At 41.0% G+C, this 27549-nt stretch overlaps 2 protein-coding genes across 2 annotated transcripts in view; both read left to right on the top strand.

Moving 5' to 3' along the window:
- Positions 1 to 27549, top strand: part of LOC105224473 (Down syndrome cell adhesion molecule-like protein Dscam2) — a 640260-nt gene that overhangs the window by 239482 nt on the left and 373229 nt on the right. The gene's annotated exons all lie outside the window — the stretch shown is intronic.
- Positions 962 to 3554, top strand: LOC125775861 (uncharacterized). The gene is made up of 2 exons (XM_049446904.1): positions 962 to 2720; positions 2780 to 3554. Exons 1-2 carry the CDS (start codon positions 2193 to 2195, stop codon positions 3170 to 3172), a joined length of 921 nt encoding a protein of 306 aa, XP_049302861.1. The 5' UTR covers positions 962 to 2192; the 3' UTR covers positions 3173 to 3554.

The raw sequence follows: 27549 nt of genomic DNA, 5'->3' as shown, positions 1-27549 counted from the left end.
AGTTAAATTTCTCATTTCATTTTTTTTTTAATGTAACGCAGCTTTGTAAACAACATTTTTCGGTTTCTGTTCCGGTGTACAGAAAAGATGGTTTTCCAACTCGTGAGCACGCCACGGCCGTGTGAAAAACATAGCATTTCCAAATTTATGCCTCACACTATGCGATTATATTTAGGTCCTGTTGATTGACTTCTCAAATTCAATTTTCACTGGAAACGGAATACGTTTGAACTTAAAAGAGAAATCCTAAGACCTCAAAAGAATTCGTAGAATCAAGCATTCTCCTCCTTGTATTCGATAGGTGCGTCACAATCAGTCAGGTTCCATTACACACTTTCGGCGCTTGAAGATTGCGACGGATCTTACTTTGAGACGCAAATAATACGGTGGCATACCAAGCCTGTCCAAAGAATTTAGTACTACCACTGGATAATTCACGGCGTCGTCTTCATACGATCGATCGATTTGTATGAGCGCAAGTCTCCCGGAATTTGACTTTAAATCTTCCAGTTGAAGTCAAATACATCGGTATTTTAGGCAGCTAACATTGCACGTGCACTTAAGGAATCGTAGTTACGATAATTTGGCCAATGTCCGAACATTTGTGTTGAGTTCATCTTTCGTGAATTGATAAAGGGAAGATGGAATTGATATCGAACCACCGGAAGTATCAACCGTTATTGTACCATTTCCAATTTTTAGCGAAGACGATGTAAAATGTCTTTGACAATGTCGATGTTTATATCGAAAAGTATGCGAACTTCATTTTCATTCCAGTGATTAACGTGTTCCAGCATTTGTAATTGCTGGCTTACTTCTCCAAAACTTTCACATATTCCCATATACCATTCACAGTAAACAATGACTCAAATAAAGTTGAACCGCGTACATTAATCAGTAGCTACCGAAGATAGAAACAATCGTCGTTTTTCGGGTAGATTGTGTAAATGCATTAGTTGTTAAGGGGTTATATACACTTATTTTCTAAAAAAAATCGGTTTTTCTAAGATTTTTTTTTGCAAAGGCGGGATTTTTTAATAATAATTGAACACTGTTGATATGTTTATATATGTTTAAAGTTGTTTAATTTAATTTTTTAGTTAAAAATGTGCCCATTTGTTGGCACTACAGCTGTTGTGTCGATACACTTTTTTTCTGTGACGCTTTGCGGTGAGCATGATAAGTAGGTAATGGTTCATCTGCAATCAAATAAAAGAAGAGTTTTCTTTAGCTTATATTATAACGCCGTACTTGAATGAAGGATTTGGCGAAATAAACATTTTTACGCAAGTGGTGATGATTTTACTGAAAAGATCGATTTTTGTGTGTCTAAAAATTCATTTTTTTCATTCCCAAAAAAAAACTCTTGTTTCAAATAAAAAATCCTTCGTTCAAGTACGAGATATTGTAGTTTTCAAGTAGCTAGCAAAAAATTAGACCGATAGGTCGCATGGTTCTTTAGAAACCTTGCTCACCGCAACGGTACTTTTTAAAAAACATCATTTCGAGATAATCGCGTTTAAAGTTTTGGCACGTACTTGGGGGCATATGGGAGGAGCGCGCTGTTGACAGCTGTAACTTTGGTTCTAGTGCTCAGATCTCTATGAAATTTACAAGAAATAATCTTAAAGGGATATACTTTAAGAAAATGCAATAAAAAAAATATCGATTTTTCCAACCAACACAAGTGTATATAACCCCTTAACCTTTATGTCAACAGCAGAACTTTTTTACGCACGTCAACAGCAACACACCCGGGTATGTACATACGTTTTGTATGGCAAATGGCATGCCGTTATAACTCGGCAGGTACACATTCAACTAATCGCTTGCGATTCAGATTTTTTTACTAATAATTCAATAATATTTCTAATAATTCAATAAATAATGATTCAGTAGTTGGTGACGAGGCTTTAGATGAATTTGTAGGTGATATTCGTGGTGATGACTCAGACTTAGAAGAGCCCACGTTACCAGAATATGACCCAGAGGACGACAGTGATTCTGATGAAGAACTAGAAGATGCACCAATTGAAGCTGGGGAATATTTTACTGCCAGAGATGGTAATGTTTGGTCTTCGATACAACCACAACCTGTAAGATTCCGTACGCACAACATTCTAAGAAGTGCACAACCTGGACCAGTACGGGCAACGCAAGGTTTGACCATTTCAGAAACGTTCAAATTGATAATGTCAGACGAAATATGCGACATAATTTTTCGGGAATCAAATCGAAAGGCAAGGCAATTCTTTGATGATGACAATGCAAAACATCCAACAAGAGAACCGAGATCATGGATTTCCATAACAGAAAGTGAATTTGATGCATATTTGGGCGTACTTTTGCTAAGTGGCGTTACACATTCTGGTTACGTGCATACGAAAGATTTGTGGAATACTAAATCACATCCATTATATCGTGCTGCAATGAGTGTACGACGATTTTGGGAAATTAGCCGCTTCATTCGTTTTGATAATGGAAACACACGCCAGCAACGCAAACAAACTGACAAAGCAGCAGCAATATCGGACGTTTTTTCGATGCTAAACAGCTGTCTTCGTAGATATTACGTGGCAGAAGCCAACGTCACCGTAGTTGAACAATTGTATGCTTATCGTGGTGGAACTGGCTTCACGCAATACATACCATCAAAACCTGCCAAATATGGGATAAAAGTGTGGTGGGTGTGCGACTCCATTTCGTCCTATCCATTGCAGGTACTATCAATATTGTTGAAAGTATAAATAACTAAATTGAATTTAATTTTTCAATGCAGGGACAAATCTATACAGGAAAAGCACCGTCTTGTGAACGTGAAAGAAACGTTGATGAAAGAATAGTCAAAGATTTATGTATCAACCTTTTTGATGGAAGTGGAAGAAATATTGTATGTGACAACTTTTTCACTAGCTACAACTTGGCAAAATCTTTGATGATAGACAATAATTTATCCAAGGCCATCGAAGCCATGATAGGTAGGCCCATCCGAGTTGTGGATGATGGAGCACATGAAGCGGAGGAGCGTGATAGTACGGGACGCCTAAAAGTAAAGGAGAATTGCTACATCTGCTCCAAACGACGCCCTACTCGTAAAGCATGCACATTATGCAACAAACCAGTGTGCGCAGAGCATTCCAAAGACTTGCCGCAATGCGATAGATGTAATTGAATTTCAATAATTTTAAATTTTTTCGTAGTTTTTTTAATATTTTTTTATAAGTATTTTATAATTTATAATAATTTTTATGCCATAAGTATTTTTTTCACTCAAAATAAACTATATTTTTCAAATATTATCATATTTGCATGCGTTTACTATACATATGGTATGGTATACCCAGGTATGTATGCTGTTGACGTAAGGGTGCAACTTTGTAAATGGGCTTTATCTACCAAACGGATGATCCAATCCTAACCAAAATTGAGACTATTACGTAAAACAGTTTTCGCTAGGATATCACGAAATTTCAAGTCGATCCGATTATCCAGTTCAGAGCTACAGCGTTTTGAAAACGCAAAACATACCCAGGTATGTTGCCGTTGACATAAGGGTTAAGACACCTGGATGTCAATCTACTGGTTGGCCTTGCTTTCCGCGTAACTATTCGACGATGCATTCCTTGTATAATATTAAGGTATTTCCGAATGTCCTCGCAAATGGATCACTGACGAAAGTTCAGCAAAAACTCGTAAATGTTAATTCTGTTGCTGGTGGTGTTTTCATTGGCTGTACTGTATTCCCTGGGTTGAAATACACTCTTTGGCCATTCTCCAAATTAACTGCTAGACGCACAACAGTCGGAAAACGTTCATGAATAGCAAAAGTAAATATCCTACAAAGCGCTTTATTGCAGTTCACGTATCGACCGTATCGTTCAAGACCAATAATCGCCATGTTGCGTCCTTTGGCGACGTACTTACAAACGTATTTTATCGATTACACCAAACTGCAATGCTAAACATTGATATGAGTTTTGAATGTGAATTAGACAACAGTGGAGAATATAGTACGATCCATGTGTTGTAAACTTCGATACTCACGCCTCTAAATTGAATGCTAAATGTCCTGCCGTTGTCGTCTGGTGAGCGACGCCGATAGAGTGGATATCCATCATTTCTAGTTTGTGTTTCCGAAAGAAAAGTACGTGGATACTGTTTCATGCATTTATTGACATGAATCTTATTGGTTTTCATCACTTCGTATAATACTGGATCTTTCGTTGCATCAGGAATTGCCGCATGATTGAATGATTTCATCAATTTGATCTGGTGTAATCACCTTCCACCATCCAAAGAAGAATGTGTGCGTGCGGCAAACCTCTCTTTTACCACTCAACAGGGTACATCTAGCATCTAACAGCACCATATATGCGTTGCTTCAAGATAATGTCCATCGAAGCTGTTGCTTGAAAAGTCTTGCTGTGACATCGTGACGATCGCTTTCTGATTGATCGCGACCCATAATACCGTACGAATGTCATCGCATCCTGGGAGCACTCGTTCATGTGCCTTGGGCTGCTAATGTGTTGATGCCAAAAAGAACGCCGACCGATATTAGCGCGACCTCTTCATGGTATCGTGACAAATTTCAATCTATAATTGATCACTTTGTGTGAAAAACACATAACATTTTCACTGTATAATTTTAAAAATTTTTTGAAGCAAACGCCAAATTTGAAAGATTCAAATAATAGAAAAACAAAACAAAAAAATTGAATAAAAAATTTGTATGGAAAAAATTAACTTTTTGGAATTGTTCAATTTTCCGACTCTTCCTCATGAATGACATACAGGTTTTTTTATTTCTAAACCTTCCTCAATCCACGCAGAACATTCTCTGCAAATTTCATCAAGATTGGTTCAGTCGTTCCCTTAGCGTTGCTAATAAACAAACATCGTTTCTATGGGAAAAAGAAAAGGGCCGCTTTTAGGGGTTTTCCGGCAATTTTTTGGGTTTTTTTCTCCGCATAAACCATCCCTGAACCTCAACGAACATTTTAAAAAAAGAATTATCAAATTTGGTTTAGTCGTATGAAAGTGATGCGCGTACATACATTTTGGCGATTCATTTTTATTTACATAGATTTCGAAACTAATTCCGAAAACACAAAAGTTTGTAAGAAATGTTTCCTTCAATTATATGGCGAAACAGAACAGAGAATCAAAACTATTTGTATGTACAAAACACAACCGGAATACGGCGGAGTCCCTTCTAATGACCGCCGGGGATGGAGTGTTCCAAGCAACAAGCTTACGGTTGAGAAGCATAACGAAGTTTTGAACTTTATAAACTCTATACCAAAATATGAAAGCCATTATAGTCGGCGTCATACTACCAAGATCTATTTCCAACGAGGACTTAATCAGGCATCACTCTATAGATTGTATAAAGAAAATATTTCTAATCCGGTGTCAGAATCAAAATTTCAGGAAATATTTAAAACTTTAGACATTAAATTTAAAAAACCCCAGCTTGATTTATGTACCCAATGCGAAACATTGAAAGAAAAATTTAAAAACACTGAGAATATGGAGGAAAAAGCTGAGATTACTTTACAATTAAAAAACCACCATGATGCTGCTGATTTCGCATATGACTGTAAGAAAAGGGACAAAGATCTCTCCCGTCAAGATAAGTCTGTGAAAATGTTTTCTTTCGACCTGCAGCAGTGTCTGCCAACGCCTTATTTGAAAGCTTCAATGTTTTTTTATAAACGTCCCTTGTGGACCTTCAACTTAACTATTCATGATGGTGCCACCAACAAGGCCAACTGCTACATTTGGCATGAAGATATTGCGAAGCGCGGAGCTAATGACATCGGCTCTTGCATTTATAAGTGCCTCGCAAGCTTATCTAATAACGTAAAGCATGTCATTTTATACAGTGATTCATGCACTGGTCAAAATCGTAACTCGTATATTTGTGCTATGTTTGCAAAGGCGTTGGAAGATCATCCCACAATTGAAACAATTGATCACAAGTTTCTGGTTGTTGGTCATACCCATCTAGAATGCGATACAGTTCACGCACACATAGAAAAGAAAAAGAAATACACTTCTGTTTCTATTCAACATCCCCATGACTGGTCAAATTTAATTGCTGCTACAAACAAAAAGTATATTACTCAGGAGATGAAGCAAGAAGAATTCTACAATTTCAATGCATTGATGAAAGACAAATATACCTGGAGAAACAATAACACCGAAGGTTAGTATTTTACTTATAAGTAATATTATTAATATTAGTATTTTGCTTATTTCTTATTTAAAAATTATTATTTCTTACAATTTTTTAGGTGAAAAGTTTGAGTGGAAGTTTGTAAGGTGGTTGCGGTATGTGAAAAAGGAGCCTGGACTGATACGCTACAAATATTCTCTTGGCTTGGACGATCCATTTAAGAAATTAAACATAAAAGCACGGCGTAAAAGAGATCAAAACTATGAGTTTGCAAAATCTTATACGGGTCCTCTCCCTATTTCTGCAAACAAAAAACGCGATTTGCTAGATATGTTGCCGTTGGTCAACCCAGAGCTGCACAGTTTTTACCGAAATCTTAAAGTTGAAGGAGAATCCGTGGTTGAAATAGATTCAGATTTGGAAGAAATTGAAGAAAATCTCTAAAAATTTAATTATAAAATTCAAAAATATATATTTGTTTGTGTTCATATATGCATCTGTATTGAAGTGCCTATTTATTTTATTGTATTACTGATGTTAATTTTCTTTTATTGTTTAAAAATTCTTTTGTTAAATGCAAATTATTTTAAATCTTTACTTATGAGTTTTCTATTGTAAATTACATAAAGAACTTGCATATTTTGTCTTTTATAAATAAAAATGAATTTTAGATTATCCACTTAAGTCTGGTTTGTGTAATTAAAATGCTTGAAAAAGGAACTTAAGTCGTAATAGGTTAAAAATTTTGTGAAATTTTTTGGCTCAGGTGATTTTTGTAAATGCTCTTACCTGACATAAGCGGTTATTTTTTTCTAAAATCAGTTTGGAAGAAGCACTTATTTCTTTTAAACTTGGTTTAAAATAAAACTGTTGCGGTTAGTCGAAGATAGTTAACTGGAAAATCATAAGAAATCATGACCCTTTTATGTAATGGTCCTATTTCTTTTTAATATGTATTAACAAAAGTTTTGTTAACAGTTAAATGTGTTTTTTCGCTCTCCTGTAAAATTTGGTTTTTAGACTTAAGTGGGTTTTCCAAATGTCCACAGATATTGCCTGGTTGTTGTTTTCACTGTTGTTGTCGGATCCATCAATTTGTGTTCATTGTGTTTGTATGTATTGTTGACATGCAAGTCCGCAAACGAAACGTTGTGAGTAATAACAGTTATGCCTTTGGTTGTTTGTTTTCATTGCGGATGTTGTTATTGTTTCCATTGATACTGGTAGGTAAACAATAAATACCTACACATAGGTGCTTTCTGTGACAGTGTATGATTTACTAATATGTAAAAATCTAGAAGTATATAGGAATGCATGTACTCAATGGAACGCCGGCTGTTGGTCATTGGTATTTGGCTTGCTCCAGTTTCAACCAATTTTGATTATACATAGATAAACATATAATTACAATATGTTGAATGTTTTTAGGAAAGAGCCCTGTTTGTGTAATGGTCTGGTAAATATAAGCGTTGAGTGACTCAAGATGTGCTCATTCCAAAGTAAGACAGTGTTTAAATGTATGATACCTTCAGTTACAAAATCCATTAGGCAAGATATGTTTTCGAGTAGTTGGAAGCGAGATATGAATTTTTCCATCAGATAATTAGATAAAAAAGGAAACCATTAGATGGAGATCCTTCTCGTTACAATTAAGAGCTCGTGCTGGAGAGCCTGTTTTAGACCTAACTATCAACCAATTCTTCAGATTACGAAGCGAAAAACAAACTCGTTTTTTACTTACCCTAATAAGTATGCATACATAATCCTGGCATAGGTTCAGGCCATTGCAGCTTTCATACCAGAAAATTACTTTCGTTCACTGAGTGCTGGAGCAGAATCTTCCTGGAAGGTCCAGTGCTCTCCATCCAAGAGATAATTGCTGATTTACTCAATCTTATAAAATGAACTGCTGGTACACTTTTGACCTAGTTAACAATTTCAGCAGGAGCAGGATTATAATTCTTTATACCTTTGGAATAACATTTCTGGCGTCTTTCGAAGTTAAGTACTTATTAAAAACTTTTTCTGTAGTAAAATGTGAAGTCAAAGAGTGTGTTTGAAAATATGATCGGAGAGAATACTATGACCATATTAACTATGTACTATATATAGGCAAAGCGTGGTGGGTAAAGAATGGGTTGTCCTTTAACACCAGAAAGATGGGAACTTATAATATACCTCTATTGCAGTCAAAATGACTGTCTTTCGGCAATGTAATTATAACATATATATTAGTGTGTGCCATTCTGAGGCAACCTTTAATGTCAAGAACCGATTCTTAATCGACTTCGACTACTGGAGATCGATTCTGAAAAATCGATTATTTTACGAGAAAACTCGGTTTTCGACTATTTTTTTTAATTGAAATTCGAAAGCAGTCAAAATGACTTGCTTACGCAATCTAGTGTGAAAGGGAGAGGAAGCCGAAACATTTTGCAACACACCTGCTATACACGAACCGCCACTATGAGCTCATCCGCTTAGATTCGTCTTTGTTTTACTATACATAACTACAACCTATTTATTCCAACTGACTATGCCTTTAAACCTTATGAATTTTAATTAAAATCTTCGCAATCCCCATAGATCCACAACTAGAATGTACGCAATGGGTGCTTAGCTTTTCCAAAACCAATATTTAACCAAGACAGATTTTTACTCGCAAACTTTCATATGAAAATGGGGACAACCATTACATCGCCACAAATATTGTTGCCTTATTCAATTTTCACAGTGTTAATATAAAATGCTGCCGTAACCCGTTTTTATGTACTCCTATGTCAGCCATCCAAATCACCATAGTCACATCGCACGAGCGCGGAAAACAAAAAATACTCCACAAAACCGCACATTTCTTATCATTTGGTGAGAACGTCTTCTGGTATTCGTAACTTTCAATCAAACTATGGCGAATATTTGTTAAGTGGTCGCTAGCTATTTTACACTGTATCAAAGATAAATATAAAGCCTGTCATTTTTAGAGATGGTTGGGAATGTGATACAAAAGAAATCAGGGATGCTTGTGTTGTGACATAAAGGATAGTGAATGTTATTGGCAGATAATGCATTGGGAGCGGCAGGAATAATCTAAAGTACAATCTAATTTTCAGTGAAAACATCTTTGGCTGAAAAAAGTTTTAATTGACCAGACACAAGTCGTTCTGTTGGAAACCTATGTAATAAGTAGCTAGATCTCTACAGGGGTTCAGAGTTTTCTTCATATGAGCTTTGGGAATAATAAGGTTTGCCGTTTGATTTACTACCAAGCAAGCAAGTAGAAAACACTTTTAGAAGTCTGAGTTGGCACGAGTGTTGATGGTAATTCGCATTTCGTAACGATAAGCGTACGGAGTTGCCCACATCAAATGTAAAATCGAATCATACTCAATGAGTGGAAGGAAGGGCTCAAAATGTACTAGCTTGCAATCGCCGACCAAACCCCCGCGATCCTTAAACGCCGCTGATGTTCATCAGCACAAATACCCAAAATCAGAATTTCAGGCTTACTATACAAACATATAGACGTCAGTATTTCAACTGTATGGTACAGTTGTATAGTATAACAGATGCAAGTTATAACAGTCACGAGAACAGTGAGAAGAAAGGGTTGAGTTCGCTCTTTGTACGATTTTATTTGAATTTCGTAAATTGATTTCACAAAAATAGTGAATAAATGCAAAAAGGGAAAAACAAACAAAAAGTTATATAAGCAAAAACTTGACGGCTATTAATTGGCTAAAAACATGCTCAGATGGAGAGCTTCTCGTGTAGTCGAAACATGCATCAATACATCTGGTTCACACATACTCGTACACTTTCGAACATATATCTGTATTAGTTAAATTGAATAAAACTCGGTGAGTGCTGATATATTTTAGCAACTAAAATTTTTAGTGAAAATGGTAAAAGTATTTGATTCATTCTGCGGAGCGATTTTTAAACTTGTGACCTAAATAAATTTCGTTTCTGTTTTAGAGACATATGTTTTTTAGAGTGATATCTGATTTATATGACAAACACTACCAGCTAAAAGTGCAGATACCAGCAAGGTAACTGTAAATGGTGAATTCTCTTCCAGAATTTGATATTAATTAAAATTTGTGAATTAAAAAAGGCACAGTTAAGAGAAATTCATACAAGTTTCCTTCTTTTATTTGAAACAAATGCGACACATATGAAAAAATGTTTCTTGTTGGCTTTAGTACATAAAATCATTCTACCAATGTTTAGTTCGGGGTTTCTATACGGAGCTTCATACTTTTGATGCACTGCTGTCATACCTTCAAACGAAATATTTTTTTTTTAAAGCTAAAGCTCCTTCCATTCTTATGCTCTTTAAAGGTACTTTGATATTAAATGTAACATACAAGGAGATCCCTGTAGGACTTTAGTTGAAGACAAATATTAGCGGTTTGTAGAAATTTATTGAATAAATATATGAGCGCTTGTTTAAAATACTTTAGTTATTTTAATATACAGGTGTATATATAACATATAAAACGGTAAAAATGCATATGTACCAATTGGAGTTATGTGCAGAAGTTTAGCCATATGAAGAAAGTTCTCTGATTGCCATTTACTTGGGAGGGGCCAGAAATGATTCTTTCACATATAGCTCAAGTAGCTCAAAAGTCAGCTATCAACAGTCTAGAAAAATAAACCCCTCTTTTGATGATGACCTCAGCAAACGTAACAAGGACTATAATTCAAGGGAATGCACCTGGAATATGTGGTCCCTTAATGGGGAGGTGCCCCTGCCCGGCTCGTTAATGTTCTTGTGAAAATGAAGGCTGACATCACCGCCGTCTAAGAAATGCGATGGAAATATTGAGCCTGATCAACTTCGCCGAGGCGCTTTAGTATGGTTATCTGTAGTACTAGATTGCAGCACAAGAAAATTCATTAAGCTACCTGGATCTCCGGATTGATAAGCCACCAACCAGATCGATCATGTTGTGATAGACAGAAGACACGTCTCCAGTGTTCTAGACGTGCGTACGCTCCGAGATCCTAACATGGACACGGACCACTATTTGGTTGCAGCCAAGGTTCGCACCCGCCTCTGTGCAGCAAAAAACACACGTCAACAAACACAAGGAAGGTTCGACGTCGAAAAGCTGCAATCACAACAGACAGCAGAACGATTTTTTACTCAACTTATACATCTGGTCTCTGAGAGTACTCGTCAAGAACTCGGTATAAGGGAAATGTCGGACGGCATTGCAAACTCCTTACTTACAGCTGCACCAACCATTGGTTTTCGGAAAATACAAAAGAACAGCTGGTACGATGAGGAGTGTTGTGTTGCTGAGGAGAGAAAACAAACTGTTTACTACACAACGTTACAATAGATTACAATAGATCACAACACGTACGGGATGGGATAGATACTCAGAGTTGAATAGGGAAGCGAGATGCATTTACAGACAAAAATCAGTTTTGTAGTCAAATGCAGAATCGCTCTTGCCAACAAGTGCTGCTTTGTGCTAAGCAGGCAATTGAATAGTAAATTCCTTACTCGATGAACAAAGACCAAACTGTACAAGTCCTTCATCGTTTCCGTCCTGCAATATGATGCAGAGGATTGGACAATAACATCATCCAATGATTTGGGCTGAAATTGTGCGAGAGAAAAGGCTTGCGAAAGACTTATGGTCTTTTGAGCTTTACCAACGGAGGTTTTGTTGGTTTGGCAATAGTTCGATTATGCCCATTATGTTATCGCTTGCACGAATTAATGAACGATCAAACAGTCACTCGTAATAAAACCCGTCTCATTATGTGTATAAAGCCTGTATCTATGCGTATTAGTTTTAGGTGTTACAAAAACCCGTTAGTTGAAATTATTATACTCTGTAGGAACATGTTGTTAAAGTACAGAACATGCAGCGTTTTAGACTCTCACAACATATTCCTAATAAGTGAACTAATGAAAGATGAAACATTTGAGGAAAGGCTCTATGAAACTGAAACACGAACCTGGTGTGCCTTTAAAAGCGTTGTTAAACATTTTCTTGGAAATTTGAAAACTGACAATTACATTTTTTTTTTTAAATTATTCACCATGTTTTTTTTACATAAATTTTAAGATAACATTGTCAATAAATTATGAAAAATATATTGGCGATAGCCAGGAGTTTTGTGAACATTTAAAAAAAAACATTAAGCAAATCGGTTGAGTTGTTCCAGCGAAATCATATTCGCCAGTTTAAAAAAGTGTGTTTTGCAATAAACGCGTTTAAAGTTTGAGGTACTGCACTCCGAGCGCCCCGAACGTCGAGCAGTATTACTATTTTTGGGCGATTTTCGACACCTTCCAATGGTAAAGTGGGAATAAAGATTACCCCACTGATCCCTTATTAAAATAATATAACAACAATATATCCACTGCTGTTTTTTTCTCATAGCAAAAAAACTTTTTCGTTACTAGTGTGATTAATTTAGCAAAATATATTCTTTAGAGCTTCGTCATATGGGAAGTAGGCGTGTCATAGGTCTGATGCCTTACATTTTCAGAGAAATTCAAAATTATGTTATCTATCGAATTTGGTTGAAATAAGTTGAGCAGGTTCTGGAATATAAGATTTTACCTAAATTAGTACAGTACCACGATTTTGAAATCGGCTTATATAAAACCATTTTATTCCATTTCGTTTGCCTTTTTTAGTTCTTTAGTAGTTTTGACATTGGTTCTAATCCGGTCTCCCCTCTTTTCACCCTGGTACAGGAAGTGCCAGGAAGATTTGGTCTAAGCAAATGTGGTAGATATAACTTTTGAAATGAGAAACAAAATATAAACTTTTCAGCCCATAAGTACCCCAACTACCACGATTCTTTGTACCTGGGGAAATAGTCCAGTTATATCCATCTGCATCCCATGCGTGCTAAACATAAACAGGATATCTAGTTTTGATTAATTATCGCTTGCACGCAGGGACAGACAGCTTTTTAGAATTTATTGTACTCATGTTAAAATATATGCATATTTATAACCCAACATCTATCTCGATTGACTTGTGGTGATACAAACAGCTCTTAGGTGAACAAAACTATTACATATACTCTGTAGTAACATGCTGCGAATGTTTAAAAAGTTACGTATACGCAACAACCCTGCGTCGATATTAGTTTACTCATAGCATTTGTAAATATATATCCCATAATTCTATCACACAAATGACAATAACTAGCGTTTTTAATGGTTCGATCCGAACCATGTTTTGGGTTTGAATTTCCAATTTCCAACGCTGCCTTTTCCCATCTTTTCTAAAAAAAGAAAAAAACATTACACTACCGCTACGTGCACCATTTTTTGTATTATGCCAATAAACGAAGTAAGAATAAGGAATAAATATTAAGTTCAATATTTTTATGCATTAAATGTAATGCAATGTAATTAATATAATTTTGCTGATTAATATTCCCAAAACTTTTTCGAAATATTGAATCGCTTTTAAGAGACTGATTACAATAGACACCACTCAGTTAGGACGTGAACAAAAGCATACTGTAGGTACATATGTGCTTACCTTAAGTCTACTTATATCCTAGTATGTAAATAATTGAGTTTCCTTATACGATTTATTACAACAACTACGCCATTATCAAGAGCTATTGTTGAGGTTGGCTTTCTTTGCCATTGTCTGTCCTCTCTACTTCTTTGTTTGCTATTTTATTGGAAATTGTAAGAATAGAAATTTTTTAATCAGCATGAGTGTGCTTGAAATCTCATATAACTCAGGTATAAACAGAGATGTTATACGCATAAAGGAACTTGGCAGATTTTGCAACCGCTATTATGGCATTTAAAGGGTGGTATGACATGGACTCGAAGCTTTTGAGTGCCGGTCTTGAAGTAGAAATATGGAAGTCCTTTAGCTTCACACCAAATTTTGCTTACACATTATTTCACCTATTCTTCCCATGAAGGCAAATAGTGAAAACGGATCCCTGACTGTATAGAACTGTTTAAAAAACGCGCTTTCTTTCCCACTATTCCTTTTTCCTCTATCTATCTCACACCATTCACTCTCTCCTTATTACCATAACATGTAGGTAAGTTTGAAATATTTTACTTTAGCATTAGAATACGATACTACTATTCACTGCCTTCCTGATCACTACTTCAGAACTTGTTTACTATTTTACTTATTTTAAAACTAAATTTTAAATTTTAAATTTTGCAGAAAAAGACATAATCTAAGGATTGTTGGAGTCGAAAACTATAATAGACTTTTAATCCAAGCTTTTAACAGTTTTTCCATAAAAGCGTTATTATTTCCAGTTACTAACTCATGCATATTTTTTCTCATAATCCAAGACATACATATACATATGTTTGAATTGAATTGTTTGCAAAATAACCTGAATAAGATAACCCCTGGCAATGGCTGAATAAAAATTTATGTTAACTTTGGTTCTGTAGACAATCACGCTCTTCATCACGATCTTCTTCTCTTTCTTTGAATAACGAATTCAAAAAGATCAGCTTCTAGTCTTTGTGTTTTTCAACAAAGTTCAGTATATAACACCCTGTAACAACAGCTATAACAGCATTTGGTTTTGTTACATCTTCTCTCAACTACTCAGATATGGATTCTCACTTTTCATTACGGTAGTCGCTTTGTGAAATTTCCTTTGTGGCGCTCTATGCACCTTCTACACCACATATTCTACATTGTGGTGTCACCGTTTGGTCGTATGTTGTAGGTATTTGTGTGGCATACAAAGATATATACTTCATTATAACGCACCATGGATAGTTGTGCAAATACGCAGATTTCGGGGAACGGTGTGATATGCCAGAGCCTTCTGCTTGTTTTTATCGAATACATCTAAACAAAGCATTTCACGGGATACTATGTATGCTTCGCTCATTTTGCTCTGGCTACCACTCTCGATCTATAATAGTAGCTACCTATATCAGAATCAATATTCTTCTTTCCACATGTTTGCGTTTCGAGAACAATTTTGCCTTCATTTCACATTGCAGTAAAAAAATCTTTTTTGCACTTAACGAACCAAAAATGCGAATTCAAAAGAGAATCGAATTTATCATTTCAGTATTAGTGTGTTCTACAATACAGACAAATTTTGGTACAACATATGACTAAAATGAAGTTGGAAATCAGAAAATATTCGTAACTTCAAAAGCTGCACTGCAATATTATTGAAATTTATTAGTATTTATTGTTGTAAAATTACTTTCGGTTATTCCCTGAGTTGCAAATTAATGATTAACTAATATTTATATGAAATGGTATAATTTGGTCTGGTTTTGAATCATCGATCCATTCTTCCTGGGAAGATCACCTTGGTGACCGTGAAATATTTCTAACAAAATGCTTACCAGAAACATTTTGAAGGAGCTCGCAGTCGCACTCTAAACGAGTTTTTGTTCCCCAATATTTCCTTAATTTGTAATGAACCCTTCCTTCTCAAGAACTTTCCAACGCAGAGAAGATAGTAGGTATACTTACATATTTCAAATCAGATTTGTTTTTAATAACTTAACGATGTTGATGTTGCTGTAGAGTCCATTAAGTACAAGTATATCTTTCCATATTATACAATATTTATTTTAAAAGTTTAGATCGTCACTAGCAATCCAAAAATATGAGCAGTATGTTTCTATCTCTGACACAATATTTTCTTAAGCTGCTTTCGCTTTGTAATCCTTATTACCACTGATAATTTCATTGCATTTCTTTCTGCACCCTCAGTTAGGCACAAAGGGACTTCTTCATTCTTCTAACAGTGAAGGCTACGGAATCGGAAATGAACTCATTTTTAAACGGCGAAAACCGTCAATAATTTATAACTATTTAAATTTATTTGTTATTAAAACAACAAAAGCAAAATTTTTCAGGGTCCATAACTAATGTATGGATATCCGTCTTCAAAATTTATTTGTAGGGCCCATTTAAAGAGCTTTGTTGCGTTTTGCTCTATTTATTTCAAAAATGGAAATGCCAAAAAGGAAGTAGATTCTTAGAAACAAAAAATTTGTTCAATAATTTTAAATATGAAATGGGTAAATTTTTGTTTAAGGTGTGAAACAGTTTTGATAAAAAGTTGAGAATGAATTTGTTAGTCAGTGTTGGATATATAAATGATACTCCAACATACGATTTCCGAAAAAATTCTAAATGACTTCTACTTGGATTGACAGGATTACTACGATTACATTTACATAATATTCTTACTCAATACTAACATTAATTTTAATTGTTGCCAGATGGACGTAGTGATGATAGAATTCTCAGCAATTTCGTTGAATATAAATACATACTACTGTGATCAAATTGAAAGGTGAATTTTGTCCATTTCATTTCCTTTGAAGTAATCCCCTCCCGCTGCAACATACTTATGCTAACAAAATTTCCAGTCATCATACCGCTAGGAAAAATCCTCAGAGCCTTCTTCGATTCAGCTTTTATCTCCTCAATTGAGTCAAAACGGTGTTATCAGAGTGGTCATGTGAATTTGCTGAATAGCCAAAAGTTACACGAAGGTAAATCAGCGAATGCGGTGGTTGCGACGCTATATTAGTTTAAAATGTGGCGAAATGATCACGAATAACCAACTCAGTATGAGATGGTGCATTATCGTACTTCTTTGTTCAATAAATTCAGATGTAGTAAAAATCAAAGAATTCACTATTAGAGCCTCCTGAATATTTTGACGTGAAATTTTGCATAGTTGTCACTAACAGTACTACCAACTTACAGAAAAACAATTTTCCGATTCGAAAAACACGCGAAGTGTAAATTAAAAATTCACCTACTATAAAGATAATTACATAATTGAAATTTGGTATGCAACTCTAGAGAATTTTGCGAACAATAGTACCCGAAAAGCTAATCTGCGTTAATGGGTCAAGCAAATAATTTTCAAATGATTTTCACAGTTGTATGGCCAGTAGGAAAAGATTGATGAGTTTATAAAATCAATAGAGACTAACATTTGAGGTTAGAATTTTCTTGCATTACGTTTAGACTCTGCAGTCCTCTCATTCAAATTTAATTTGCAGTTAACCATTAAAAGCCTGACTCTCGCTTTTTAGATCATGAGGTACCCGGTCTTCATACCTTAAACATGATGTATTAAATTTAGCGCGAAGTTTGTAAAACCGTCAAAATAGTCAGAGACCGTTTTTCCGTTTACCATTATAAACGTGAAATAGTTCCAAAGGTTTTGAGATATCGATCTGAAACTTTTCTCTCTCTTCACAGGAAACTGCTCTTTTTTTAAAACAACCAATATCCGACCAATATAGCATATAGCTTCCATACAAACTGACCGATCGGAATCGAGTACTTGTATGGGAATTTTTTTGGATTATTAAATAAATAAATAAAGGAGGATGGAGTCATATGTAGAAGTTCACGCAAGTGAGGAAAGTTCTCTGATCGCCATTCACTTGGGAGTGGCCAGAAACGATTCTTTTACATATGACTCAAGCAGCTCACGACTTCCGGTCTTTGACCAAGTATCCTCTGGGTAGCCTAAGAACATCCGTTTGAAGGCGAGCTAACGTGAGAAGGCGAAATATCCCCTACATAGGGTTGTGCGCTGGGTTTGGGACCCGCCACGTAAAAAAACAACCCCAGCGAATAGCAACAACCAGCCTCGGATGAGAGACCCCCCTTTTGATGACGACCATGGAAAACGAAATAAGGACTACGAATTGAGGGCATGCACCTGGAATCTCATTCGTTAGTTGACTGTCGACGCGGATAGACGTGCGTGCGCATCGTTGCGATTTAGTAGTGTGTTTTTTCGGTGATTTTTCGATTCTCTTTTGTGCGGGTATTTGTTTACCAGTTTTAGTGGGCACCGTTATTGCCTGGCGCGTGTGCGTAGCGGTATTAGTGAAATTGTTTGTGCGATTTCCGGGTGCGTGGGTTATTGACCGCGAGTGTTTTCGTGCGACTACACATTTTTGTGCCTTTTTGTGCATTTTTGTGTACGGACAGCAAATATTATAGCGGTAAGTAATTTTATTTAAAATTACTTTATATACGGGCAACGTGGTCATCCACGTTGTTGTTATTGGCGGAAGCTTCGCACGGTTTCAGTGTAGCTCCGTGTTGTTGGTACTCTTGCTGACTGGACTGCCTGCCAGTAGTTCTGTGCTGAGCATCTGGTGGCTGGTTGGCTTGGTGACAGGTGGATCTGGACAGGATTGCCCAAAGGGTGCAAGTGTCTGTCCAGTGTTGGAGAGTGCGACTCTTGTGAGGACCAACGGTCATATCAGCGAACCGTTTAGCCCACGGTGCGATTCGGCTCAGCGCCACATCGGTCGACTCTCGGACCGTTTCGGGGACATTGTCCGTCCGGCGGCCATTTGAGTGGCCTTAATCCGACCAAGGGTTGGGGTTGTGGGCTGTGCCACTGCGGGCTCGCTATAATCGACCGCTTGGGTGGTCACTGATATCGAGCGGGCCTTTGCGTGGGTCGCACTTTTCAGCGCGTTCAGCCGCTGACACCTGGAGAGCAGCTGCTCCAGTATCTTTCTGTCCGTGAGCCTTCAGCGCTAGTGGTTCGCCAGCGGATCAGTTCTACTGAGAGGTTGTTTGGAAGGTAAGATGCCTCCGGGACGGAAGAGGAGGACGAAGGTTCTCGCTGGAAGCGGAGAATCCGCCGCTTCGACAGTCGTGGATGATTCCACGTCGGGCGGCGAGGGTGAAACGACGGGAGCGACGGGAGCGGTTAGATCTCCACCGAGGAGCAAGGCGCGGTTGGGGTCGCCGCGTAAAGACGACGTAAGCGGGGGAGGGAGCGGGAGTTGTGGCGGGAGTGCCGGTGTGGCCTCCGCTGAGAAGGCGGTTACGCGTGCGGGGTCGCCGCGTAACGTTGGGGGTAAAGAGGGAGGAAGCGGGAGGGCCATCGTGGCCTCCACCGAGAAGGCGGTAGCGCGTGAGGGGGAATCCGAGGGAGGGAGCGGAAGTCGTGGTGGAAAGGCCAGCGTGGCCACCACAGTAAAAACGGTTGCCCAACCGTCAAAGACGGTTGGCAAAGAATCGGGTGCCGGGCGTGCCAAAGAGGCCGCAAAAAAGCGGGAGTATTCGCGGGGGGCAGCTGTTGTTGGGGGTGGGGCAGTCAGCCATGTTGCGGCTGCCAAAAGGATTACGGGGGAGCTCAATGAGCTAGTATTCGAGGCTGGGAATTTTGATGTAGGGACTGCGAAGGGGCTGGTGGAGCTTGCCTCAAAGTATGAGGCGCTCTTGATGACGGTTATTACCGAGAATGCCCATCTTCGCGGTCAAGTAGAAGCCCTTAGGGGGAGTTGTGGGGGTCACTCCTCGGCGCCGAGCAGGTCAATGCCGGCTCCGTCGGCACCGATGCCTGCGCCTCCAGCACCTGTGCTTGAGGCAATCGCACCGGTGACGCCGAAGCCTGTGGAGACCTGGTCGGTTGTTGTGAGAAGTAAGGGGCCTGCAACTTCCTCTAAAGAGGTAATTCAAAAAGTAGTGAAGGAGGTGGGTCCCTCACTTGGCGTGAGGGTCCATGAGGTTAGGCCTATCAAGGGTGGTGGGGCGGTTATTCGCACTCCCTCCGTCCTAGAGAGGGAGAGAGTGGCGAGTAATAAGAAGTTTGAGGAGGTGGGGTTGGACGTTACTGTCAACCGGAAGTTGGGTCGCCGGGTGGTAGTCCAGGGGGTCCATACGGAGATCCCCCATGAGGAATTCATGGAGGAACTACTCCGGCTGAACCTCCAGGATTTCAGCCCGGCATCCCAGAGGACTGACGTGAGGATGGTCAGTCGTCCCTGGAAGGTGGCCGCTGATGGTAGCACCAATGTCGTCCTTGAGGGTACGGACAAGTTGATGTCCGCCCTCTTGGAGGCAGGTCGGTGCTACATAAAGTGGTTCTCCTTCAGGGTGCGACCGGATAGCCCCGTCGCTGGATGCTTCCGGTGTATGGGATTTGACCATAGGGTGGCTGAGTGTAGGGCTAGATCAGATGTCTGTCGAAGGTGCGGTCAAGAAGGCCACAAAGCTGCCAGTTGCGTCAATGCACCGCATTGTCGCAACTGTGAGTTTAAGGGTAGGCCAGCTGGGCATCTGATGATGTCAGCTGTCTGCCCTATCTATTGTGGCATCGTTGAGCGCGCCCTCGCCAGACACTGATGGGGGGGATTATCCAGCTCAACTGTCAGGGCTCTTATGCCGTAATGTGTGAGTTGGGGGGTTGTATGGTAGAGGGTGGGTGCGGTATTGCTCTACTCCAGGAGCCCTACGCCACCAATGGTGTGGTTCGGGGTCTTCCTGGGGATTTTAGGGTCTTCACCGACCTTAGAGCTAACGCCGCAATAGTTGTGAATAATCCACGCTACGATTGCGTAGTGGTGGACTCTTCACAACTGGGTATATGTGTAGCCGTAGAAGGGGAGTTCGGTAGGATGATTGTCGCTAGTTTGTATTGCAAATATAGCGAGCCCCTAGAGCCCTACCTGGGCTACATGGATAAGCTACTACTACTTGCGAGTAGTAGCCCATTTATCCTAGGGTTGGATGCGAATGCCTCGTCCTCGATGTGGTTTAGTAAGGTATCCCGGCATTCGTCTGGATACCAAAGCCACAGTCGAGGCGAGGCATTAAGCGAATGGGTGGTGGCTAATAGCCTCCACGTCTTGAATGAGCCGAGCGAGTGGTATACGTTCGATGGGCCTGGGGGCGTGAGCGACATTGACGTGACGCTTATGAACGAGGCAGCAAGTAGGGCTTTTAGTGTTAGTTGGGCGGTTAGGGGAGGGTGGGGATTGAGTGACCATAATTTGCTTCAAATTGTGGTTACCCCTCGATCTCCTCCCTCACCTTATGAGAGTCCATTGCGGCGATGGCGTACCGCTGGTACTGACTGGAACCAATATGGGCTCTCGGTTAGGGAAGCGGTACTTAGTATACCGCTTAGCGTGTTTGAGGAGCTGGGGGTCGACGAGCAAATTGCTCGTCTCTATGAGGTTGTTTGGGGGACAAATGATAGGGTCTTTGGTAGGTATGAGTGTTCCAAGATTAGTAAAATTAAATGGTGGACGCATGAGTTAACCTTGAAGAGGAGGACTGTCAGGCGTTTGAGGCGAAAGTTTCAACGTGCTCGACGGTCCAATTCGGATAGGCTGTCCCAGCTTAGGCGGGAATTTAGTTGTGCGGATAGGGAATACAAGGAGATGTTAGTTAAAGTTAAGGAAGATGAGTGGAGGAGCTTCGTTAGGGAAAATAGGAACGACCCCTGGGGTCAGGTCTATAGGATCTGCAGGGGTCGTAGGAGGGAGGATATCACCTCTCTTCGCGTTGGTGACACTCTGTTATCGTCGTGGAGAGAGTGTGCGGGGGTTTTGTTAGGTGCGTTCTTTCCTAGGTCGGAGGTGCAGGTTCCTCACGCACAAGAGGTGCCTGTCCCTCCATTAGATGATGGGGAGTTGGGGTACGCCTTTGGCCTGGTTAGGTCTAAACGGTCCCCAGGTTTTGATGGTTTGAACGGAGAGATGTGTAAAAGCTTATGGAAGTTCATTCCGGAATACCTGGAGGCCATTTATAATAAGTGCGTCTGGGAGGGATACTTTCCACGCGAGTGGAAAAGTGCTAGGGTTGTTCCTCTCCTGAAGTCCCCTGATAAGGTCAGGAGCGATCCTCGATCTTATCGGGGCATCAGTCTCCTTCCAGTACTTGGAAAAGTGCTGGAAAGGGTCATGGTGGAACGGCTTCAGGAGCTAACGCGGGGTATGTGGTCGGATAGGCAGTTTGGGTTCAGGAAAGGACGCAGTATAGAGGATGCGTGGTTTTTTGTTCAGAATGTCGTTAGGGAGAATGTCAACAAGTATGTCCTTGGCATATTTGTTGACTTCAAGGGGGCATTTGACTACCTAAGCTGGGATCGAGTGTTGCAACGGCTGGAGGAGCTTGGCTGTCCGGAAATTACTCTTTGGCGGAGTTATTTTTCGGACAGAAAGGCCTCTCTGGTCGGCATGAATGGGAGTGTGGAGATTGGAGTTGTTCGAGGCTGCCCGCAGGGTTCCATCTGTGGTCCATATATTTGGAACCTTATGATGGACACTCTGCTTGGGCAGCTCGAGCCACTCTGTAAATGTTGCGCGTATGCGGACGACCTTCTTCTTATGGTTGAAGGTCGCTCGAGGTTGGATTTAGAACGGGCGGGAGGAGATCTCTTAGAGATCGTTAATTCTTGGGGCTTAGGTGTGGGGGTTGACATATCGATGGAAAAGGACGGTGGCAATGCTGCTGAAAGGTAGATTGTCGCCGTCTCGTCCACCGATTGTCCGTGTGAACGGGGTCAGCATCAGATATGTGACGCAAGTCAAATATCTGGGGCTGACCATAAGTGAAAGGTTGTGTTTTACTCCACACTTTGCGAGCGTGAAGGAGCGACTGCAGGCAACCGTAGGCAAAATACGACGTATTTTGAGGAGCGATTGGGGTCTCGGACGTCGTGCTGTCCGCACCATATATCGTGGCTTGTTTGTGGCCTGTGCCACATATGGAGCCCCTGTATGGTGGGAGGCAGCCACGACTGTCATGGGGTCTCAAAAACTCCTCTCAATACAGCGTTGTATGATGCTTGCTTGCTTGCCTGTATGTCGCACCGTCTCAACGGATGCGATGCAGGTTTTGTTAGGTGCACCCCCTCTTGACCTGATTGTCATACAGAGAGCTGTTACATTCAGGTTAAGAAGGGGTTTGAGTGTGTCATTGCTGCGGAACGATTGGATTTCCGACGATGATGTGGAGAGGGAGGGATATCTAGGGAGCAAGAGGCTCCTAGATGATAGGGTTAGGTGTAGGTGGCAACAACGTTGGGACAATAGTCCTAACGGCCGAGTGACGTACGAGTACATTCGGGACGTGGGGTTCGTTGAGGATAACCCAGATTTTAGATTCTGTCTAAGTCTGGGTTTCTTGTTTACGGGGCATGGGCCTCTGAATGCATTTTTGCATCAGAGGCACCTATCAGATACGTCAGGGTGTTTTTGTGGGGCGGAGTTTGAGAGTTGGTCGCATTTAATTGCGGAGTGCCCGATGTACTCGGACATTAGGGATCTGGGTGGTATGGGGATTAGCTGGACTGATGGACGATTAGATGTTAGTGGTGTGATCTCCACTAGTCGGAATACCGAACAGTTAGGGTTGTTTGCGCGTGAGTTATTTAAGCGGCGAAGGCGGTTAGCTGGAAATTAGGGTTTTAGTTTTGTATGAGTGTTAGGTGTTTGCGTTGGGGGTATTTTATGTGTTAGTGGGGTCCAACCTCACCTTCTTTGCTGGCCACCAGTCCGGAGCAGTATGGAAGCTCAACTGGTAGTAGTTTCGGCTACGAAGTCTGACCGGAGACTTAATTCTGGTACCACGGGGAGCAGGAGCCCTTGGAGGTAACTCCAACCTGCTCATGCGGACTGGCCCCTCGGGGAGTATCGTGGTGGTTGTGGTTGAAACCCAAATCGCGGGAAGAACTGACTTTGTCAGTTGAATGTGGAGTTGCATTGCAACCGGGTGCCGGACCCAAAGCACGGCAGAGGTTTTAGATGGGCCTCGAACCCTACCAAGGTGGTTAGTGTGTCCATTCCACACTGCCAATTGGTACTGAAAATGCTTAGCATTCTCAGGGCGCTGATCAACGCATTGATTTGATCCGCTGTGCTTTTGAGCGCCGTGGAGTAAGGTTGTCGTCAGCAGGTACCCACGTAAAACACACCGGACGTTGCACCTGGAATGTCCGGTCCCTTAATTGGGAAGGTGCCGCTGCCCAGCTGGTTGATGTCCTCGTGAAAATAAAGGCTGACATCACCGCCGTCCAAGAAATGCGATGGACGGGACAAGGACAAAGACAAAGTAGGTCCTTGTGGCATTTACTACAGTGGCCATATAAAGGAGCGCAAGTTTGGTGTTGGATTCGTGGTGGGAGAGAGACTCCGTCGCCGAGTACTATCATTCACTCCGGTGAATGAACGTCTAGCCACAATCCGCATCAAAGCGAGGTTCTTCAACATATCGCTGATTTGCGCCCACGCCCCGACGGAAGAGAAGGACGATGTGACCAAAGATGACTTTTATGAGCGCTTGGAGCTCGCTTATGAGAGCTGCCCCGCCACGATGTCAAAATCGTGCTTGGCGACTTCAACGCCAGGGTGGGCAAAGAAGGTATCTTTGGCACTACGGTCGGTAAATTCAGCCTCCACGAGGAAACATCCCCAAATGGGTTGAGGCTGATCGACTTCGCCGGGGCCCGAAATATGGTTATCTGTAGTACTAGATTCCAGCATAAGAAGATTCATCAAGCTACCTGGCTGTCTCCGGATCGAAAAACCACCAACCAGATCGATCATGTTGTGATAGACGGAAGACACGTCTCCAGTGTTTTAGATGTGCGTGCGCTCCGAGGTCCTAACATCGACTCGGACCACTATCTTGTTGCAGCTAAGATTCGCACCCGCCTCTGTGCAGCAAAAAACGCACGCCAACAAACACAAGGAAGGTTCGACGTCGAGAAGCTGCAATCACAACAGACAGCCGAGCGATTTTCTACTCGGCTTGCACTCCTGCTCTCTGAGAGCACTCGTCAACAACTCGGTATAAGGGAACTGTGGGACGGCATTTCAAACTCCTTACGTACAGCTGCAACCGAAACCATTGGTTTTCGGAAGGTGCAAAAGAACAGCTGGTACGACGAGGAGTGCCGTGTCGCAGCGGAGAGAAAACAGGCTGCCTACCTCGCAACGTTACGATCGACCACAACACGTGCGGGATGGGATAGATACCGAGAGTTGAAGAGGGAAGCGAGACGCATTTGTAGACAGAAAAAGAAAGAGGCCGAAATGCGTGAGTACGAAGAGCTTGATAAGCTGGCCGACAGGGGTAATGCTCGAAAATTCTACCAAAAGATGCGGCGGCTTACAGAAGGTTTCAAGACCGGAGCATACTCATGTAGAACCCCCCAAGGTGATCTAGTCACCGATGCCCAGAGCATACTTGAATTATGGAGGGAACACTTCTCCAGCCTGCTGAATGGCAGTGAACACACAACGCCAGGAGAAGACTAACCCGATTCCCCAATCGATGACGATGGAGCAGACGTTCCATTGCCCGACCAAGAAGAAGTTCGAATAGCAATTACCCGCCTGAAGAACAACAAAGCGGCGGGGGCGGATGGATTGCCAGCCGAGCTATTCAAACACGGCGGCGAAGAACTGATAAGGAGCATGCATCAGCTTCTTTGTAAAATATGGTCGGACGAAAGCATGCCCAACGACTGGAATTTAAGTGTGCTATGCCTAATCCATAAAAAAGGAGACCCCACAATCTGCGCCAACTACCGTGGGATTAGCCTCCTCAACATCGCATATAAGGTTCTATCGAGCGTATTGTGTGAAAGATTAAAGCCCACCGTCAACGAACTGATTGGACCTTATTAGTGTGGCTTTAGACCTGGCAAATCAACAACCGACCAGATATTCACCATGCGCCAAATCTTGGAAAAGACCCGTGAAAGGAGAATCGACACACATCACCTCTTCGTCGATTTTAAAGCTGCTTTCGACAGTACGAAAAGGAGCTGCCTTTATGCCGCAATGTCTGAATTTGGTATCCCCGCAAAACTAATACGGCTGTGTAAACTGATATTGAGCGGGACCAAAAGCTCCGTCAGGATCGGGAAGGACCTCTCCGAGCCGTTCGATACCAAACGAGGTTTCAGACAAGGCGACTCCCTATCGTGCGACTTCTTCAGTCTGCTGCTGGAGAAAATTATTCGAGCTGCAGTACTTAATCGAGCAGGTACAATCTTTTATAAGAGTGTACAGCTGCTGGCGTATGCCGATGATATTGATATCATCGGTCTCAACACCCACGCCGTTAGTTCTGCTTTCTCCAGACTGAACAAGGAAGCAACGCAAATGGGTCTGGCAGTGAACGAGGGCAAGACGAAATATCTCCTGTCATCAAACAAACAGTCGTCGCACTCGCGACTTGGCACTCACGTCACTGTTGACAGTCATAACTTTGAAGTTGTAGATAATTTCGTCTATCTTGGAACCAGCGTAAACACCACCAACAATGTCAGCTTTGAAATCCAACGCAGGATAACTCTTGCCAACAGGTGCTACTTCGGACTAAGTAGGCAATTGAGAAGCAAAGTCCTCTCTCGACGAACAAAAACCAAACTCTATAAGTCACTCATAATACCCGTCCTGTTATATGGTGCAGAGGCTTGGACGATGACAACAACCGATGAGTCGACGTTGCGAGTTTTCGAGAGAAAAGTTCTGCGAAAGATTTATGGTCCTTTGCGCGTTGGCCACGGCGAATATCGCATTCGATGGAACGATGAGCTGTACGAGATATACGGCGACATTGACATAGTTCAGCGAATTAAAAGACAGCGGCTACGCTGGCTAGGTCATGTTGTCCGAATGGACGAAAACACTCCAGCTCTGAAAGTATTCGACGCTGTACCCGCCGGGGGAAGCAGAGGAAGAGGAAGACCTCCACTCCGTTGGAAGGACCAAGTGGAGAAGGACCTGGCTTCGCTTGGAATATCCAATTGGCGCCACGTAGCGAAAAGAAGAAACGACCGGCGCGCTGTTGTTGACTCGGCTATAATCGCGTAAGCGGTGTCTACGCCAGTAAAGAAGAAGAAATAAATTAACCTTAAAATATCTGAAGCAATTTTTTAGGATTGAACCTAGAAAATGTGTATGTAATTTGGTTGTAGCCAAAAACACATACAAATTATTCAAAAGGTCGATGATGGCTATTGATTTGCTTTACCGGGTATTGTTTTACAATTGTACCACCAACATATGTCTCTGAACCCATAAAAATATGCTTCCGTACTTTTGTACTATATAAATATCGTACACGCATAAATTTACGAGTATGACTAAAAGTAACAACCTGTAAACCACTTTTTATACTCTCGCAACAAAGTTGCTAAGGAGAGTATTATAGTTTTGTTTGCATAACGGTTTTTTGTAAGTTCTAAAACTAAAAGAGTCAGATATAGGGTTATATATACCAAAGTGATCAGGGTGACGAGTAGAGTTGAAATCCGGATGTCTGTCCGTCCGTCCATCCGTCCGTGCGAGCTGTAACTTGAGTAAAAATTGAGTTATCATCAAGATATCAGTAGAGTTGAAATCCGGATGTCTGTCCGTCCGTCCGTCTGTCCGTCCGTCCGCCCGTGCGAGCTGTAACTTGAGTAAAAATTGAGACATCATTATGAAACTTGGTACACGTATTTCTTGGCTCCATAAGAAGGTTAAGTTCGAAGATGGGCAAAATCGGCCTACTGCCACGCCCACAAAATGGCGGAAACCGAAAACCTATAAAGTGTCATAACTAAGCCATAAATAA

This window comes from Bactrocera dorsalis, chromosome 1 (assembly GCF_023373825.1).
Source record: "Bactrocera dorsalis isolate Fly_Bdor chromosome 1, ASM2337382v1, whole genome shotgun sequence".
Lineage (NCBI taxonomy): Eukaryota > Metazoa > Arthropoda > Insecta > Diptera > Tephritidae > Bactrocera > Bactrocera dorsalis.
This window is presented reverse-complemented; position numbering and strand designations above follow the sequence as displayed.

Coding starts and splice junctions, on each gene's coding strand:
- LOC125775861 (XM_049446904.1), top strand. CDS start 2,193: ATGTCAGACGAAATATGCGACATAATTTTTCGGGAATCAAATCGAAAG. Junction 2,721..2,779: donor TTTCGTCCTATCCATTGCAG/GTACTATCAATA, acceptor TTTTCAATGCAG/GGACAAATCTATACAGGAAA.